The following is a 19,467-nucleotide window of genomic DNA, read 5'->3' as shown; positions in this document are numbered from 1 at the left end:
AACGGGGCGTTTCTGAAGCTGACCTTTAACATAGCTCACATAAAGAGCAGAGAGTTACAACTGGCCGCAGGTTCGAGACTGAGTTAAGGAAGACAGACAGAATCCCCTGAAATTGTGTGAGTGACTCACAGTGACTCAAGCCCAGAAACAAAACTGACAGATGGGGACTCGTGTCATGGAACTTAAGACACTTGCGTTTGCTGTTTGTAGGTGATTTCTAATTTACGTAATAATCTTGATTCGTAGGGCCCACTTCTTTACAGAGTTAGGTCAGATTTATTTAACACGGAAAATGATTACGAATAGTTATGGAGCTCCATAAATGGTTACTGTTAGGATGATGATGGTGGTGACCACATCATTAGTAGCTTTCTGGCCTACAAATCATTGATTTAGGGAATCATTAAAGGAGCTTTTCAGAGAAAGGTGAGAGGATGAGAGAGAGAGAGAGAGAGGAGAGAGGCGTGCTCTGGGCAGTCAGAAACACATCCCCTCTATTCTGAGATAATGTGTGGTCTAGGGACTTCCCTGGGCCTCACTTGTCTTGTCCAGAAGATGGAGAAACAGCCCCTCCTGCCCCTGGAGGTGGGACACAGACCCGATGACCTCCAGGCTTGGGATCCTCCAGGTCTAAGGATCATAATCATAAGAGGTGCCTTCAAAGAGGCCGGTCTGCTGAGTGTTCGAGGCCAGCACCTCCTGGCTCTTGCCAGCAGGGCCTTGTTTCTGGGCTCTCTGGATGGGCCGGGTCTATACTGCAATACAGTCACAGAAAACCCACTACTTCCTGGTGACCAAATGAGTGACTTCCAAAAAAGTAAAAAGCAAGTCCAGTAATTAGGCAGAATATTTACAAAGTTAGTCCTGTCCTTAATTATGTAACCCAAGGTCACTGTTAAAGCTAAGTTTGCAGATGCACCTCATGGGAATATGGCAACAGCTCTTCAGCCTGGCTGCAGCTTAGAATCATCTGGGGACTTTTTTTTTTTAAGATTTTATTTATTTGAGAGGGAAAATGAGTGGTGGGAAGGGTCAGAGGGGGAGAGAGAGAGAAGCAGACTCCCCACTGAGGAGGAAGGCCAACGCAGCGCTCGATCCCAGGACCCTGGGATCATGACCTAAGCTGAAGGCAGTCGCTTAACCGACTGAGCCACCCAGAAGCCCCCCATCTGGGGACTTTTAAAGAAGCATGATGCCCAGCCTTGCTGCAGGCCAACTACATCAGAATCGCTGGAGGTGGATCCCAAACATCTGTGGTTTCTAGTAAGTTCTCAAGGACAGGGAATACCCCTGGCGGCTCTTGGGCCTTGATTCGCATGTGGCCCTCAGTTCCAGCGGCCGCGTGGATAGGAGAAGGAACTGCTAAGAGGTCTCTAGTTGCCTGAAGTCAGATTCTGCCTAGGCCTCAGTCTACTTCATTCAGAGACTCAGGGAATTTGGGGAGCACTCTGTAGGCCTCAGGGGGGAGCAACTGCAGATCACAGAGGAGTCGGGCAAGGAGAGCATCCTTCTGAGACAGAGGGCAGGCAGTACCTTCAGTCTCAGGATGAGGAAAATGGCACTCTGCAGCAGTTAATGGCTGGCCCCAGCCAGGAGAGCATCAAGTCTGGAGACTGTGGCACAGTCAAGAACAGGAGAGGGCCGGGTTGGTAATCAGGCTGCAAGACAAATGTCTCAGATGCACATTTCATGCTCTTCACCAAAGAACACAACAAAAATGAACCACAAGGAAATGCAACTAATGGAAAAATTCCAGGGCCATGGAGCCCAAAGACAGAGCCTAGGATGGCTGGAGAACTTTCTACAATAAAGGAGACAGGATCAGTGTCAAAAAAAAATATGAGAAAAGCACCAAGAACGGTGTCTGTGGAGGGAGAGAGAAGCCCTGGGATATGATGTTTGTTTCAGGAATATTCCTGCTGCAGGGGGTGGGCATCCAGGGAGGCAGGTCAGCGAAGAAGCTGCCAGTATACTCTTCATCTTGCACTGTGTGGGCCACGGAGAAAGAGCACTTATGGACTCAGAGAATGGGCCTTGAAAAAGTCCCAGAATGAGGGGGGAAAACCACCATAAACCCAAGACCTTCCAGGAAAACTTATTCTTAGGGCAGAGAGCCAGGATGACAGGCCAAAGATGGTGTAGACGAAGGTGCCAGATGGGGGTGTGTGCCCCCATCTGCTCGGACAGTTGACATCTCAGCGCCATTGAAGTGGCAGACAGAGCTATAAGCCTCCCCCTCAAGAGGTAGCCCAGAAGTCCCCCTTTCTAGAAGGGCTGGAGCCATGACTGACCCACGCCTTCAGGCAGGGCACCCCAGGATTGAGCAACTCCTTCAGAGGTACTGAACACGAGAGACAATGCTAAGAACGGAGACTAAGTCATCAGGAGACGCGAGTTCCAGTCCAAGCTGGGCCCCTTCCTCGTGTGTAACCCTTGACAAGTTATCTTCTTGATGCTTCTGTGATGGTGAGTCTTTCGTGCCAACTTGGTCAGGCCACCGTACTATATTTAATCAAACACGAATCTCAGTGTGCTCATGAAGATTTTCTTGGCTGACACCGTACCATCAACTGACCTGAAGTAAAGGTTACCTTTGATGATGTGGATGAGCCTCAGCCAATCAGTTAAAGGCCTTGAGAGCAAAAACTGAGGTTTCCTGGAGAAGAATAAATTCTCTCTCAAGATTGCAGCATCGAATCCAGACTGAGTTTCCAGACTGCCCTGAGGATTTTGGACTTGCCAGCCCCACAGTCAAATGAGTCCCCTCCTTAAGACCTCTGTCTGTCTCTCCTCTTCCCCCATTGGTTCTGCTCTTCTGGAGATCCCTGACTGATCCAGCCCCTTTTCCCCCATCGATTAAATGTGGATGGTGGTAGTTCTACTTCATAAAGTTGTGAGAGTCGAATTTTGTATGGCATATAAACAGCAAAGAAGTCTGGTTCGGTCTCTTCCTTTCACAGATAAGGAAACTGAGGCACAGAAAGGGGTATGATAATAGAATATGTCTGTCCAAAGGCCCTGCGCCCAGAATCATACCTGGGTTCATTCACTTAATCCCCAAGACAACTTTACAAGCTACGTACTGTTGTTATCCCCACTTTACAGACAGGAAGACTGAGGAACAGAGATTATTATGCCAGTCCTCCATGTCACACTGCCAGGGGGTGGCAGCTTGGTGCTTCCATGTGTGCCATTGGCACCCAGGTCCCGGGGTCCCCTCTTTTGGGCTCCTTGGTCAGAGAAAAGTCTGAATGTGATGGGGAGCCCCCCGCCACCAGCGAGAGCTTCTGGACCCTGCTACCAAGCAGGTGAACCACCAAGATGCGGCACCTGTCGCCAGCCAGCAGTGAGAACTGCCTTTGAGGAGCAGGACCCCCAAATAGTGACTGACGAGGCCAGGATACCTAGTTATGCCATTTTCATGAAAAAGTTGTGCTTTTCCACGAAGCATCCTCCCCTCCGCCGGACCTCCCTCCTCCTCAGCCACTTGAACCAGTTTCTCAACGAGTTGAAGTTCTTGCCTATAGCTAAGGAGGTGAGGAGTTTATCCTCTGCCTTCCAGTCTTAAATTACTAATTAAAATGTCTTGGAGACTAGGCCCATTGCGAAAAAGAGCCTGGGTGGCTTTCTAAAGCTGCTTGTTCATAACCAGAGGGAAGTTGATTCTCTTCTCATCTTTATAATAAGGATTCTTTTCGCGGGGTATCTGTTTTATGCTTCCTACAGCTCTGGCCCCAGTTCGGGCCCAGCAGGGGGAGGCCAGTGGAGTTTAATTACATTCCTCCTATAGGGAACGTTCAAGGAACGAGGCTTTGAAAAACAAGTTGTGCCACGAGAAAGAAAAAAAAATCAAATTAAGCGAATGAGAAACAGGCATTGCCTTTTGTGTCCTAGAGACCCAATCTAAATATTTAAATTTTAAAGACAGAATTCTAAGTGCTTAACTTTATAAACCTTACCCATTGCAATTCATAGGGGAGTCAAGCCTCCTTTCTGATCTGGCATATTCATATGCTTGGGCTAACAGGCTCGTGTGGTTGCTCTCTTCACACATCCCATATTCAACTGTAAAACAAAAATGCTAAAAAAAAACCCCAAAACCAAAAAACAAATGCAACACATGCAAAACACCCAAAATAAAACATAATGCTTCCTACAGTGCCAAGGCAACAAAGACTTTACCAGAAAACAGAGTAAATTGAATGTCTGGGCCACAAGCAAACCGTTTAGAAAGGTCCCTATTTGGGGCGCCTGGGTGGCTCAGTCGTTAAGCGTCTGCCTTTGGCTCAGGTCATGATCCCAGGGTCCTGGGATCGAGCCCCGCATCGAGCCCCGCATCGGGCTCCCTGCTCCGCAGGAAGCCTGCTTCTCCCTCTCCCACTCCCCCTGCTTGTGTTCCCTCTCTCGCTGTGTCTCTCTGTCAAATAAATAAATAAAATCTTTAAAAAAAGAAAAAAAGAAAGGTCCCTATTCTCTCCTGACTCCCCACTTTCCCATATTCTCTCTCCATCTGTGAGATGCCCAGTCACTGGCGACTAGTGAGTGTGGAAGTAGCCCCCAGGCAGAAGCTACTGATTCGCTGACTCTAGTAGACAAAGGCCATGAGCTGAGAGACAACAAGTAGGCAAGCGGGTGGGCAATGAACCAAGGCAGGTTTCAACTCATGCTGCCTTCATCTGCCTGCATCTTCCTCGGTGGTGGCCTTGTCTCTCTGACTCCCATCTACGTCCTCCCTTCCGGGGTGAAATAACCACGTTACCTCCCGCATACCTCCCTACACTTCCCCCACTCAAATTTGCTTTCAGTTCATCTGCACTTAGAAAAGAAGGGGCAAACGTCATGACATTTGTTAGTTCATTCATTCGTCGTACGCCTATCCGTCATGAGCCTCCTAGGGGCCAGACACTGTTGGAGGCTCTGGGAGGTACCACTGTGCCAAGCAGACGAGTCCTCGCTCTCGTGGGGCTCCTATCCTTGTGGGGACTTGATTATACCGCCTCTTTCCAAGAGTAAGGGGCATTTTAATAATGGATACTGTGTTGGAACAAAGGAAGGACCTCCAAATGGTGAGGTCTTAAGCCTAGTGATGGGTGGATGGAAAAAGGAGCAGAAGTCTTTAAGTTTGCACCGGCGGATGCCATTCTGAGGTCCCTGCTCCATGGGCGTCAAAGAGGCTTTGGTCGATAGAGTCCAGTGAAGTTAAAAAAAAAAAAAGTGCATGTGTTTATTCTTTTATTCCAAAAGCTAATTGTTGGGAATACAACCCATCCCTCTGATGTTTGAAGAGCCCATAATGTGAGCAATAGTTACATAAACGAGCCACTCAGTTGAGAATCTAGCTCAGTGCCAAGAGGACCCCACAGAACACCGAGCTGCACCTGTGGAGTCCACTTTCCCAAGTTTATTTTTAATTCTTGCTTTTCTGGATTGATGTGCACTGACCCCACCAGCTTATTTGCTTAGCAAAGCTTGGCCCCTCCAGAGGCCCAGATATTGGATATAAAATACTCGGAGTTGCCACATGAAAGGCACCAAATATATGCTGATTGGTGTGGCCTGTTCCCTGAGGAGCCGCTCCTTGCAGGTCGCCTCTCCCTCTGCCAAGACAGAATCGCTCTGCGGGGCCTCGGGGCTGGGGGAAGAGGGGGGTGGGGGGCGGTGGTGGCTTGGAGCATTAATTGCTAAAAATTAAAAATGCTGAAGTGTTAAGCCTGGCAGCATAGGAAAAACATTTGCAAGTCCTTTCTGCTCTCCAGCCTGCCTCTCACTTGATTGCCCCCACTGCCCTCATTCGGGATATCACTGTACAAAATTACAGGCTTCAGGGGTGGCCAGGGGCTCCCACGTGGGCAGCGGGTCAGGAGGTGGAGCAGGGAAGCTTCTGTGTCTCCCTGATCTGGGAACTAGGACCAGAATAAGGACAAGGGCAAGGAGATTAAATGCTGTTATGAAGTTTGGAGAGAGAGGAGAGGAGACGGAAAAGGGGCAGGACGAGAGGGGAGGAAAGCCAGGAAGGGGCGATGGAGCTTCTCGGAGTTCTGGATGGCACGAGGCCTGGCGCTCGGTGGTCACTGCTGAGGCTCAGGGGAGCAGCTCAAAGTCAGGGCAGGTGAGGTTCCTCGGTGGCACGTGGGCCTGGGCTGGGGGCACCTCCTGGCCGTGGGGAAGAGCCTGGAGCCCCGGGTGGTGCAGGAAGGCCTTGGCACTGGGCAGCACTGGTACACGGCACACACGGTCCCTGCCTTCCTGCAGGTGTCCCCAGGGCAGACGTGGGCAGGTGACCTGGATCACGAAGATCATTGTGTGTACCCAACCATCACATGGGCAGTTAAAAACTGGGCCTGCCACCTGATCCAGGGCGATGGGTCCCCCTGCTCTGGTGACTCTTGAGTTGTCTTGAGCTCTTTTCCTTCCCGGAGCTGGTACTTTCCCAGCAGTGGCCACAAATGATGACTTCTGGGATGGCATTCTAGGGACACGCCCAGAGAGGCCTCTCTCGGAGGCCACCAAGACTTCTGGGCTCTAATATTAGCTACAGGGATGCCAGGGAAGGGTGAGAGGATCTCATTCTGTAGGTCAGATGCTTCCAGAACGAAGGACAGGAAGTGGGCAAGTTGGACACGTTCCAAGGTTCCCCCCACTGCAGCTCCTGCACCTGCAGTGAAATCCAGGCCCCAGGGGAAGAGCATCGAGGAGATTCTCTTTGACTGTAATACTTTTACATGGACTCTTAACTGGGGACTCTTATAGCTACCATATCCACTAACTCACCATTTGGTCTAGGGGAGCTCCCTCCCTAAAAGATCCAGCTTGATGGGAACTGTTGGATATGATAGGTTTCCAGTCTACATGTGCATCCTGAGAGAAGGCTCCGGTTACTCCCTTCATCTGCCTGGAAAATGACTTCACATCAACCCAGACGCTCTCCCTAGCTTCCCAGCCTGGAGAAAACTGTTGAAGGAAGCAAGCTAATTTTAGGATTATAGGCAGTACACTTCTGAAGACATTCTCAGGATTGGGTGATACCCCACATCACTTTCTCTCCCACTCAGTAAAGTGAGCGTGGCATCATTCTTTTTTGGAATGCTTTTGCAACTGTTTGAGTTTCTTAACAAAAGGCAAATTATTGGGGAGTATCCGCGCTTTCTCCTGAGGAATAAGGACTTGCCACCTCCAGTACAACCGGGGGAGACGCAGGATATGGGCTCTGGAACCTGGCTGCTCGCAGCGTGGGCCGCGGACTGCGGCATTGGCATCCCCTGGGACCTTGTCGGAAACGTGGAGTCTCAGGCCCCGCCACGAAATTTTAGTGGTCTCTTACCACAAATCTCGCCATGCTGGTGTCCCTGCTCTGGTCTTTGGATTTCGGTTCGACTTTAGGGCTGTAGGCTGTCCTGAGTCTCTGCCTCTTTCCTTGTACCTCTCGGCTCTGTGCTCTGTTTATTGCAGGATCTCTAGGGAAGGGCTCAGATGCACCACTAAGCCCCATGTGGCCGGGTGAGGGAGTTGAAGAGGACACCTAAGTTTATTCCTCCTCAATTGTTGGACAGCAGGACCTGGGCAAAGGGGAGAAACCTGCCCGATGGGGAAAAACCCATTTTGAGTTTTTCACTTCAATCTTAAAGTCAACCATGCCCTACTCCTTGTGTGAAGATGACCCTGAATATCACCCTTGGTAGGATCCAAATTGGGAGACATTTTTTTTCCCATAGTGAGGGTGAGATTTGTGTTAAGCTACTCACATTTTTTCACCCAACCCTCCTCCTGTGACAAAGGATGTATATTTATGAAACAGCTGGTTGGGGGCAAAATGGCTTTTTTTGTGTGTGTGTGTGGCCACAGAATATGCTTTTTTTTTTTTTACCCCTTGAGATCCCCTGGCTTTTCCAAGGAACAAATCCTCAACCTTGCTCACATTAGCAGCATGAGCTAATCAGCTGAAATACCCAGCATGGAATGCTTTTATCCTTCAGAGAAAAAGAAAGAGTAAGTTGTATTTTATTTTATTTTATTTTTAAAGATTTTATTTATTTATTTGAGACAGAGAGAATGAGAGAGAGAGAGAGAGCACATGAGAGGGGGGAGGGTCAGAGGGAGAAGCAGGCTCCCCGCAGAGCAGGGAGCCCAATGTGGGACTCGATCCAGGGACTCCAGGATCATGACCTGAGCTGAAGGCAGTCGCTTAACCAACTAAGCCACCCAGGTGCCCTGAAAGAGTAAGTTGTATTTTAATTAGATATTTATAATGGTTACAAAGCAACTCTTCAAGAGAAGTTTTAAGAATCTGGCCTTCCTTCTAAGGCACAACTGTGTTCAAATTATCCTAAAGAGAGGTTGTATATCAATCCAGCCCAATTTGTGATAAATTTACAACTGGGTTCTGCACAGCAGATTTATAACAACAATTAAACAGAAGGAAAATGGGTCATAAATTCTGGTTGGCACAGTCCAGCACCAAAGAGAAGAAAAGAGAATGGTTTGGCCAGATCAAAAGTCAATAATTTCCACATAAAGTGCTAAAGCTATAGCAAAAACAATTTATATGGAAAGAAGCTGTTTTTTTTTCCTCTCGTCCTTTTCAAAATTAGATATTGGAGAACACAATGAAGCATCTACATTACGAAGGCCTTATTAAACAATTGGTGTGCTTTCTCAATTTTACGAGGGGTACAAACCCCTCCCTGCTCCTCAATGCCTGAATTTAGTGAGAGTACCTCCCCCTCAGTATGACGAAGGAATCATGGGGGCAGAGAGAGAGAGAGAGTTCTCCAAGAGATCGGATGACTTGAGAGAGCAAGTTTTAAGCTGGATTTTGGTGGTGGGATGAGAGGGAAGCCAGACCAAATTCCAAAGCCAGATGATTTGGAAGAAAACACATGTGTCCCTGGAATGAAGCAACCTAAGAGGCATGAGTTATAAAGTGGGTTATAACCATATTATAAATGGAAACAGAAATCCGAACCCCAAAAGGAGAAAGACATCAAGGCCACTTGGGTCAGAACAGGTGGCGGGAGATGGAGCGTGTGAGCTGTAAAAGGTGGGCCAAGATCATCTTCACCAGTGAGGGAAGACCTTCCAGTATCCTTATGACTGCCAGAAGTTTAGTTCCGCTACAAGCCGAGTGCTGACTGGCAAAGGATGCCGTGAGGCCAGCCGCCAGCCAGGACTTCATTCTCACCGAAAAGGAAGCATTGACTGGCTCCGTGGAAACCACAGGATGCTTGGTATGAAGCAGCCACACCGTTTACAAGAAGTACACAAGAGCAGGCGGGACACATGACTCAGAAGTCGAAAGAGCAAGCGGCTCTAGGTGCTCTTGGACTTACACCCGTGACTCTGGAAAGCTGGGTTTTAAAAATCCAGCGGGAAGGAGTGTGTGATTGCATAACAAGAGATTTGAAATTCGGAGCCTCTAATCTGGGGACTGCGGATTCTGTGTACTTGGGTGGACACACTGTTTTCTGCACCCAACAGCCATTCTCCCCGCGTCCCAAGAGAAGGGGTTCGGGGCATCCACCGCTCCCCCATCTGTGGTCTGAGTGGTTGGAGGAGGCCTCACCCAGGCACCAGCTCCAGGGACGGGACAGGGGACCCAGGTCTGCGCCAATCAGAGCGTCCGATTCCCCTCGGTCCCGGTGATTGGTTGAGGGGTGGGCACGGCCCAGTCGCTCTCAATGAGATGCAGGAGACTTCCGCTGAGACTTAGGAGAAGGAGACTCTCGCTGCTTCCTGCCGGACCTGAACCAGCTCTGCAATAGCCCCCTCCCCCGCCCCCATCAGCCTATGGAAAGATTAGAGGGTTTTAAGGAACACTTGTCAGAGCTAGGAGTCATCAGCTTAGAGAAGAGTGTTCCCTGGGCCCGCCAAGGGATGGGGTCTGGGATAGGACACCCATAGAGCCTGAGCCTGGCATTCCATTCTCCAGTTCGTTCACCTGCGGATGCAGCAGAATTGCTCATTTGCGCCCCCCCCCCCAACCTATTTGAGCAGAGGAAAAGTAACCGGAGAGAGATGTCAGGGCAGAGGGAGGGGGCAGCCCCGTTGGTGTGGCCAAAGTGTGCGTATCCCGTGGGCCACGTGGATGCTGAGGAAGGCATGGAAGCTCAGAGCCAGCCATCTTGCCAGGAGATGCCAGCACCCAGCGGCATGAGGCAGGAACTGGCAGCCCCACCCTGTCAGTGAGCTGTGTAGTGGGGAGGTCCCAGGAGTGCTCTGAACGACTCCTCCAGGGCCCCATCCCAGAGGCCACTGTGGGGGAGGTGCTGAGAGAAGCCTCCATTACGTAGGAATGGGGGATCTGTTAGAAGGCCCCAACGCTGGGAGAAGGGGGCCCAGGTGGGGCAGGGCAAGGACAGGAAGGAGGGTGAGAAAACAGACCACTGGCCCTCCCCAGGGCAGCTTCCTCAGGCCACGGGTCAGCCTGAGCTAAGGAGATGGAAGGACATGAAATTGGATCTGAGACTGAAGTTTTAAACTGGACCAGACTAGTCTGGACTTTCCAATGCCTAAAAGTGACCAGAAATCTTTGAGATCTATTGGAGGTATCATCAAGGAAAGGGAAAAGGAGATTCATCAGAGCACATTTAAAAGAAATAATTGGAGAAAACACGAAATGTTTCCATGTTTGTACCTCACTTAGGTCAAGACTGTTCAAAATACTGGTTCCACATCTGTCTTGAGACCACTAGGGCAGATCCTGTCTGCAAATGGAGTATGCCCAGAGTGAATGGAGCTGAAAGATGGGGAGAGAGAACAACCTGGGTTCCAGTGATAGAGTTTGAGCCCCTGTATCAAGCCATACCTGAAGGTAGATCTCCTCTTTGGAGTTTTCTGTTATGTGGGTCAATAAACTCCCCAGCTGATCTGAGTTAAGTTTTCTATCACTATTAACAGAAAGAATCCCGACTGATACAGTGCACATACACACTTTTGTTCTTGGGGAGAGGGACACAGCTTTCATTGGATTCTCATAGGGCATTGCTATAAAAGGATACGGCTCAGAGGAAAGAAACTCTGGAGCTGAAATCCAGCGATCTCATTGACAAATACAAGGGAAACCGTTGGATGAGGTGTGTGGGGCTCTCCAGGGGCATCGTGGAAGAGCTAGGTCAGAGCATCCTTGGGTGTAGGGTCTGGGGCCTGAGTCTGGCATTAACTGGCACTCAAGAAATATTTGTTGCATGAAAAGCAACAGGAAAATTATAACAAGTCATACTCTACATGCAAATTTTCAGGAAAATATCAAATGTGTGAACATCTAATCTGCATTTCCGTGTCCTGACAGATGGCCCATATTAACAGAACTCTGGTTATAGTAAAGAAGGAAAAGGAAGGAAGGAAGGAAGGAAAGAAGAAAGGAAGGAAGGAAGGAATGGAGGGAGGGAGGGAGGGAGGAAGGAGAAAAAAAGAACCTACAAATACTCATTGAGTGGGTACCATGTGCAACACCTAACTATTAAAACAACTGTCAAATCAATTTTTTAAAAAAGACAACACCTATGTATTCCCATCTCTCAGAGACAGTCCCAACTATGACCTGGAGAAAGAAAATGACCTGGCTTGTGGTGGGGGGGGGGTATCTTTCATGGCTGGGGCAGGACTTTGGACCCTGTTTCTTCTTAGGAGAGGGGTCTGGACCCTGAGAGTCTAGGACTGACTTCTCAAGGTGGAACCAGGGACCACCTGTATCAAAATTACCTGGTTATGTTTATTTAAAACGTAGGTTCCAGGGGCGCCTGGGTGGCTCAGTCGCTAAGCGCCTGCCTTCGGCTCAGGTCATGGTCCCAGGGTCCTGGGATCGAGCCCCGCATCGGGCTCCCTGCTCCTCGGGAAGCCTGTTTCTCCCTCTCCCAGTCCCCCTGCTTGTGTTCCCTCTCTTGCTGTGTCTCTCTCTGTCAAATAAGTAAAATCTTTAAAAACAAAAAACAAAAAAATGCAGGTTCCTAGGCCCTGGCCCAGATTTACAGAATAAGAACCTATGAGGAAAGGGCCCTGGCATCTGCATTTTAAACCATCTTCCCAGAGGCTTTTCTGTACATGAACGTTTGAGAAACTGTACCTACCAGAATCTGTTTATTTTCCTGTGGGGTCTCGGTGCCTGATGACATTCTGCACAGCCCCAGGGAAGGTGGTTCTCCCGGGGTTGGGGGGATTGGAAGGAAGCTGGGGTTTGGTGATAAAGTATCACCCTCCCTGAGGTCATGGTCGGTTAAGGCTATGTCAGAGGTAAGGGGTTGCGTGAGCGAGGGCCTCTGAATGGAAGCCAGTAACAGTCCTTGTGTCCTTGTGGTCGAGGAACATAACCGGATACAATTATGATGTAGCTGGTGGGACAGACTCCTAGGGCCCCACAGCTCTCTAAATGACACCACACTTTCTAGACTTGATCATTTGCTGCCTTCTATTGCCCTGGAGGGTGTCATTTGGGAGGGAGGTATTGTTTTCATAGACATTATTTTTTTTTTTTTTTCAATTGGTGATTAGATTTCCTGAAGGTGAGGATCATGACTTCTACTTCCTAGAACTCTTGCCCCCTCTTCAACCCACCGCCCTGTCTCCCACACTGCTGACCACTCTCTAGGTGCTTGAAAGTCTTTAGTTTGACCTGTGTCCTGGTTTATTTGAGACCAGGGGGTGAATTCCCTTTATTGCCTTTACTGCTTTCCTGGGATAGCAGCCAGAGCTCCCTCTGGCATGTGCTCTCCTGAGTTCTCAGTCCTATGACATGGTTATGATTGACTCCAGGGGTGGGATTGACCGGCTTAAGCCCTTCTACGCCCCCATTCCCATGGCCATGATAGTTGGTTCCAGAACGGGCAGTGACCTAAGCATCCCGACCAGAGTGAACCTGAAGACTCTTGCTGAGAATCTGGGGCCACCAATTCTTTTCTCTCTTGGTAATGAGCAAGGAGGCCTGCTGGAGTCCTAGACATTCTTGGCAGGCTGCCTGGACTTTGAGAGGAAAGCACACGAGAATGGGGCCGTGACTAAGGATGCACAACCAAGAAGACACTGGGACCTGAAGCCACATCTATTCCTAGGCTGTTCAGTGATCTGTACTGATAAGTACTCCCCCCACACCCCCGCCGCCATTTTTTTTTTTTTTTTTTGCTTAAATCAGTTTGGGTTGGGTTTTGTTATGTGCCATTAAATGTATCCTCATAGATATGCCCTTTAGCTCCCCTTATTTCTCTTGCAGTAATGTACCCCTGTCATCTTGGGTCCCTCCTCAAACAAACAAACCGACAGACAGACAAACAGACAAACACCACAATTACCCATGAAACAGGATAAGATGGGTGGTGGGAATAGGTAGTAGGGTTATTTGGATGCATGGCTTATGGAGACTCCATGCCCAAAGAATATTGATTAATGGATCAATGTCAACCTGGAGGGAAGCCCTGTTCTGTTCAACATTTTAATCCATGACTTGGATGGAACTGGAGGCATGCTTAGCAAGTCTCAGATGACACAGAGCTGGAAGAATTGCTAATATGACAGATGGCAAAATCAAGATTCAAAATTATTTTGACTGACTTGAGCAATAATAAGGATAAATACAAACTCTTGCATCTAGGCTCAAAAAAATCAATTGTATACGCAGTGGATGGTGGAGACCTGGCTTGGCAGATGTCACAACAGTGTGGAACTTGAAGTGGACTATAAGCTCGTGATGAGCCCGAAGTTGAGGCAATTAGGAACACAGTTAATGAAGTTTTCAAATATTTGAAATAACAAAATATTTGAAAAATGCCTTGGTGAAGAAAGGCTGACCTTACATCTACTTCCCCAGTGGGATAAAGAAGTAGAATTTTCTGGAAAGCAGTTTTCAGCTCAATATCTATAAAAAGTTTCTAAGGATTCTAACAACAGGCCACCTCCCCCAAATTGTGAGTGTAATAATTGTATCAGAATGGAATAGAAAAAAGTCTCTTAGGGTGGTCTTCCCTTTAAAAGCACAGATTTTAAAAATGATTTTAACAACTAGTAAGTCAAAGCAATACACACAAAAGCATCTGGAAAAATATGAGGTCTTAAAGTTGCCTCGCTCAGCACCCCTGAAAGTTTGCTTCAAATTCTCCAAAGAGGAGGCTCATCTAGAAGGAATATCCAGAATCTAGACTCAGCGCTGACCAGCCCCATCTCACCTCACTCCATTTACAGCCCTCGTCCTCATTCCTGCTTTGGCTTGGCCCATCCTTCTGTCTGCTCCTGCAAGTTAGGACTCGGTTCCCTTTCCTGCCTCACACCTGCCCCGCAGAGAGAGTGCTGACTCCACAGCCAGAGCCCTGGGAAGCCACACCTCCTTCCAGTCCCTGCCCCGTGACCCTCACTCCCTCACTTGCAGCTAAGACTTTGAGCCTCCCGAGCCAGGCCTGGTTTCACGGAAGGCCCCAGACGGTGAAGTATATGTACAAGACACCTTCTTTTCTTTCTTTTTTCTTTTTTTCTGTTGTTCTGAACACGTCCTTTTACTTCCTCACCCAGAGAGGTGGAGAATGTGTGCAAAACAGCCCAATTTCATCTTATAAACTTAGAATGTGGTTTTCACGAGGAAGTTATCAATATCATTAAGTTTCACTTCTACCAACACAAAATCATGTGTCCTGCGGATTTCGCATGGATGACTGTACTCACGTATTTCTCATTAAAGCAGTCCACCTCTGTCAGAAGCTTCTCTTGGCAGTCAGGGTTGGTGGCCAGGAGGTAGGTGGCAAAAGAGAGCGTGTTGGTGACGATCTCGTAGCCAGCGATGAGGAAGATGAAGGCCTGGCCTACAACCTCGTCCACGGTCAGTGGCTTGGACAGGCGGCCGGGCTGGTGTGGCTGGGAGGGACCCGCGGCACAGTCGGTGGAGGAGAAGATTTGTCTGACCATATCAAAGCTGTCCACCCCCACAGAGGTGGCAGAATGTCGGGCATCCAGGATCAGTTGGAGGAAATCTCTCCGCCTCTACGGACAGAAGGAAAAATACCCATTCCAGCCTTTGAGTCACACGAGTGAGATTTCTTGGAGCTCAGAAGAAGAAGACCTGCACGCATAGCCTTTAATGGGCTTGAGCCTGATGGGAACCAGCACCCTCACCGCGGGCTTCTCTGAGATGGCGAGAACCTGGCAGCCCCGAATTCCCTTACACGGCACTGGTTCTCAGACTTAGGTGCAGCAAACCGCAGAGGGTGACGCTGCCATTAAAAAGGATGAGGCCCTTCTATCTGGGCTGATTGGGAAACATGTTAAGCCATTTTGGGAAAGAAAAAATAGAGCACGTTGCAGAACAATACGCACAGTGGAATCTCATTTCTGTAAAAGCGGTACATGTGCAATATATATAATTACACGTATTTGTTCATGCATAGAAAATGTGTAGCAACATCTATACCCAGAGGCTCACAGTGAGCTGGAGGAGGTGGGAAAACCGGGCGCGGGGGGGGGGCTTTGATTTTTTTTTTTTTACTTTATACATGTTTGAACTGTTGGTTGGCTGCTTGGTTTTCCAACAATAAAACAATTAAAACATCATACAGATTTAAACCAAAGCGTGTGCTCCCTTGTTCCCTTATGCACCGTTCAGGGCTCGGACGGGTGGCCACACACTTCCCTCACACTAAGTAGGAAGCTGACAGAGCTGCTCCTTGGGGAAGCTCGTCTTCAAAGACCACCCCCACCCTCGGGTCCCTTTTTCCCCACTGATCCCCTACCCCATTTAAGTGCTTAGAGCTTTCTTACCGTCTTCCCCTACCTTCCTTATCAGCAATTTGCATATTCTTTATGTTTTTCACTACCACTAATTGTAACAATAGAAGCTTTCCGTCTTGCTTTCGCATTGACAAAGTGTACCACCCCCCTGCATATCCCTTCTTCGAAAAGTGTGTTAATGTGATGAGTGACAACCAGTATGTTACTCTTTTCTGAAGTTTATGGGCCCAGACCAGGAAAGGGAGGGTGTCAGAACCACCAGCAGAAACAGATTGTGATTTCAAAGTCCTTTACTTGGTGCGGCGTGTGCTCAATTCATTGGCTTCTGAATTTCTATCGCATTAATAATCGATGGCCCACACGTCAGCACTGAATCCCATCTCGTAAGATGGTTGTTACGTGTTGTTGCTTTTTCTCCTCCGTGAGCGCATAAACACGTCCAGGGCAGGACCGTGTGGCCCACCCCTGGCCTGATGTGGTGCTGAGCACCTGTTAGGCCTGTGATAAACAACCCCGCGAAGAACAATGTGACGCAGTAAACGCGTTTTGAGAAAGGCTGTGTTGGATTTGCTTCCGAGCGCACGCTATTTGGGGCGGGAGCCTTGGGGCGTGAGGCCTTTGTAGCTTGACTGCTTCCCAGCTTCTGTGACCCTGCAGGACATCGCCTGAGATTCCAGCAGGTTCTCGCAGCTAAGCCTGTGGGCCTCAAGAACGTTGCGTCTCGGGAGCGAAGGCCTCGGTATCCTGCCGGCCGGCTCAGCTGAGCCACAGTTGGTTGTCTCTTGCCACCCTGGCCCTGCTCACTCCGATTTCCAGGCGGCATCCTCAAGGGCTGGCTTTCCCCCTATTCGCTCCTGATGCTTGGCCAACATTGGGGCGGCTCTTGGGGCTCCACTGCCAGCCCTGGTCCCAGGGGCCAGAGTCGGGACAGGGCAGGGCACTGTGTGTGAGCGGAGTACCTTCTGTTACTTTGGCTCCTGGGTGAGCATTGCCAGGCCTGTCAGCTGGGGGAGTGTTAATCTCCTTGGGGCACCACGGAGTTGTCTCTCCGGCTCCCCGGTGTTTTGCTGGAGGGGGACGGGGACGATGGCGGGTGGGAGAGCTCCGGCGGCTTTTTCCAGTGGTAGAGCCGGGGCTGGCACCCTTTCCCCTCATCCCTGCTCAGACAGGCTGCTAGAGGGCCATCGGGTATGGCAGAAATCTGTTTTCACCTCCAGCTACCAAGGCCGGCTGAAAGGGCTGCTCTCTGGGGCCTGGGCGCCAGAGAAGAGCATTAGTGTAGATGCGTTTCTTGAATTTGCACTGCATCAGCGACAGTATTTGAACAGTGCCCATTTAGGACCGAAACAGAGCGGCTTTATGGTTATAATGGTTATACCCAAGAAAAGTACGCACCCTGATAGATGTAGGTGTCTAATCCACCCATCGGCTAGAGCTTAGAAAAATATTTACCTTTTAACATCTGTGCTGCATTTTCCACTGCGCAAACACACATCTGCTTGATGGAATGTCTACAGAGTTTAGATGGGTTTAAAGCAAGTTTTCTTAGTAACCATATAGCTCTGTCTTGACACGGGCAGTCCTGGATTTGTGGTTGGGAGGTTTTTCTCAGATCAGCTCATTGTTTGAAACAAACAGCTCTCGAGTTTATAAAAGGAAGAGCTCGAGGCAATCCTAGTAATTGGATCTTTAATAAACCCCTCACCTCTTAGTAAGCCATTCGGCGCAACCGTTTTAGAATTTTCAGCCTGATTCCACAGCCTGTGGGTTTCAGGCTGGGGGAGGGGCGGGGGTGTGTGTGAGAAAACTGTCATCAGGAAGCCCTTCAGAGCAATGCTGAGGTTTTGAAAATGCAGCTTTCCTCACCGCTCCTTCCCCAGGCTTCATCCTCATTCTGGAGACGCAGGAACCCGGATGAGAACATTCTGTCCTTTTAGGTGGCGGAGCCGGGCCAGGGATACCAGTGAGGGGATTCTTCCCACACCTCCAAGGGCATCGAGTGGAGTTCACGATGGTGTGTGCCCCAAGGGGCCGGGAGCTTCTATACACCTTGCCCTGCCTTCTGAACGGGGACACCTTTGCTTCCCAGTCTCCAGAGGGGGAAGCCAGGCTGGCCGAGGCTGCTGCTGGTGCATCCAGCCACTAATTGGCCCCCCGATCTCATTCTGGGCCCAATGGCGCAACTACGGGATCTCACGGCGTCCCTTGTTAATCCCTCTGAGCCAGTCTTTCAAGCTACTCTCTCAAAGCTCGCACAAGTCGGTTCCCGAGAAGACGTTTTAGCCCTGTTTTTTCCTTTTAAAGCAACTTTCTTGAATGCAGTGAGGCCCTTAAAGAATAGCATTACACATGCATGAGTGTATCCAACAGTGAAATTATTTTCCAAACCCTGGAAAGTCCTATTTCTGTTCTCAGCCAAGTTCAAACAACAAATATTTCCTGGATTCCCACTATGCACCAAACATGGTGCAAATCTTTAAGGAGGAAAGAAATCTCTGGGTCTCGGATGACACACGAGCGAGCCCTCCGCCCCAAACTTTGTAGCCACATCCTCCATGCCGAAAGCCAGTCGGGGGGGGGGGGCGGTTAATTGCCCGCTGCCCAGGCTCCTCCCTACTGCGGACGCTCTTCAAGCTGTAAAACTGCACCTTGCCGACTTTCAGTAGAAAGAATATGCTGATGAAAAGTCCATGTTGGCACATTTACCTAGAAAATTCTTTGGGGCTGATGTTGCCGGTGCTTGAAATAGAGAGGCCATGAATTTGGGGGGGCATCCATGTCAAAATGTGGACAATTTGCTCTGGGCTTCTCTCTACCGTCCCCCCCCCCCCCCCCCCCACCGTCTTCACCTTTCTCTTCCATGTTCGCCCCTCCTCACCCCTTCTCCTTTCCTTCAAGTGCCCTGGAAAGCTCTAAGCGGTGGCTGCTGAAGGCCAGCGTGCTGTGGTGTGCGGGGCTGGGAGGCAAGAGACAGGGAAGGGAGCGCGGTGCCACATTAGGCCCCGTTCCGTTTCCACGCCGTGTCCTATTAAGATCCCTTACCTCTTCTGCCGCTTGCTGGTCCCGCAAGGCAATCATATTCCTAATGAGTTTGTTAAAAAAGCCATTCAGTTCATCTCGGTTCTTACTGGGCAAAATCCGGGCCAGTGGGACCATTATGGATGGAAATGATACTTGAAAGAGAAAAACAAAAGCTACGCTGAAAACAGGGCGGCAGTAACCCGGAGCTATCCAATGCCTGTTGCCCGGGAGGCAGACCCCGGCCTTGACTTAGAGTCACCTGAAGGCAAGGGGGGCTCCCCTCGGTTCGAGCTTTCCCATAGGGCCCGTGCCTGATTCCACCTCCCCACGCCTCACTGTCCCTTGCACGTTGTAAGCACTCCATACGTGTCTGCGCAATTGAATCCGCACTTCCCTCTTGCCCCCAGGAAGTCAATCTCATACTTAGAAGTTAGTTTTCCAGGTCCCAGATAGGAGGGCCCAAGGTCTTCGTATTCCATCAAGAAAGGACAGATGATGGGCCACGTTTCCCATCTGAGCAAGTGGTGGAAGCTCATCTACTTTCTTAACTTTCTGGCCGTTTGCATTTGTTTCGCACGGGGTCACTGTCCCCGGAGCTACCACCGGAACGGTCCCTAAGAGCTGCCCAGGCCGCTGCTGGCACGAATGCTGGCCCCTCGATACCTCCCTTGCTGTGCCAGGCGCGGCCCCGTGCCTTTGCTGCCACGGGCTTGGCGGGGCTCCCCGGGCCAGGGACACTTATCCTCTCAT

General features: G+C 49.7%; 1 protein-coding gene across 1 annotated transcript in view; it reads right to left on the bottom strand.

Moving 5' to 3' along the window:
• Positions 1–19,467, bottom strand: part of TBXAS1 (thromboxane A synthase 1) — a 156,745-nt gene that overhangs the window by 27,761 nt on the left and 109,517 nt on the right. The window contains exons 9-10 of the mRNA XM_035021219.1: positions 18,739–18,869; positions 14,638–14,952 (exon numbers count right to left, since the gene is read on the bottom strand). Coding sequence (XP_034877110.1) covers positions 14,638–14,952; positions 18,739–18,869 — 446 coding nt within the window. The remainder of the gene's footprint in view (positions 1–14,637; positions 14,953–18,738; positions 18,870–19,467) is intronic.

The sequence above is a fragment of the Mirounga leonina genome, unplaced genomic scaffold (genome assembly GCF_011800145.1).
Source record: "Mirounga leonina isolate KUSES-001 unplaced genomic scaffold, KU_Mleo_1.0 Mir_174, whole genome shotgun sequence".
Classification (NCBI taxonomy): Eukaryota; Metazoa; Chordata; class Mammalia; order Carnivora; family Phocidae; genus Mirounga; species Mirounga leonina.
The sequence above is the reverse complement of the archived record's forward strand: the minus strand, read 5'-3'. Positions and strand labels throughout refer to the sequence as shown.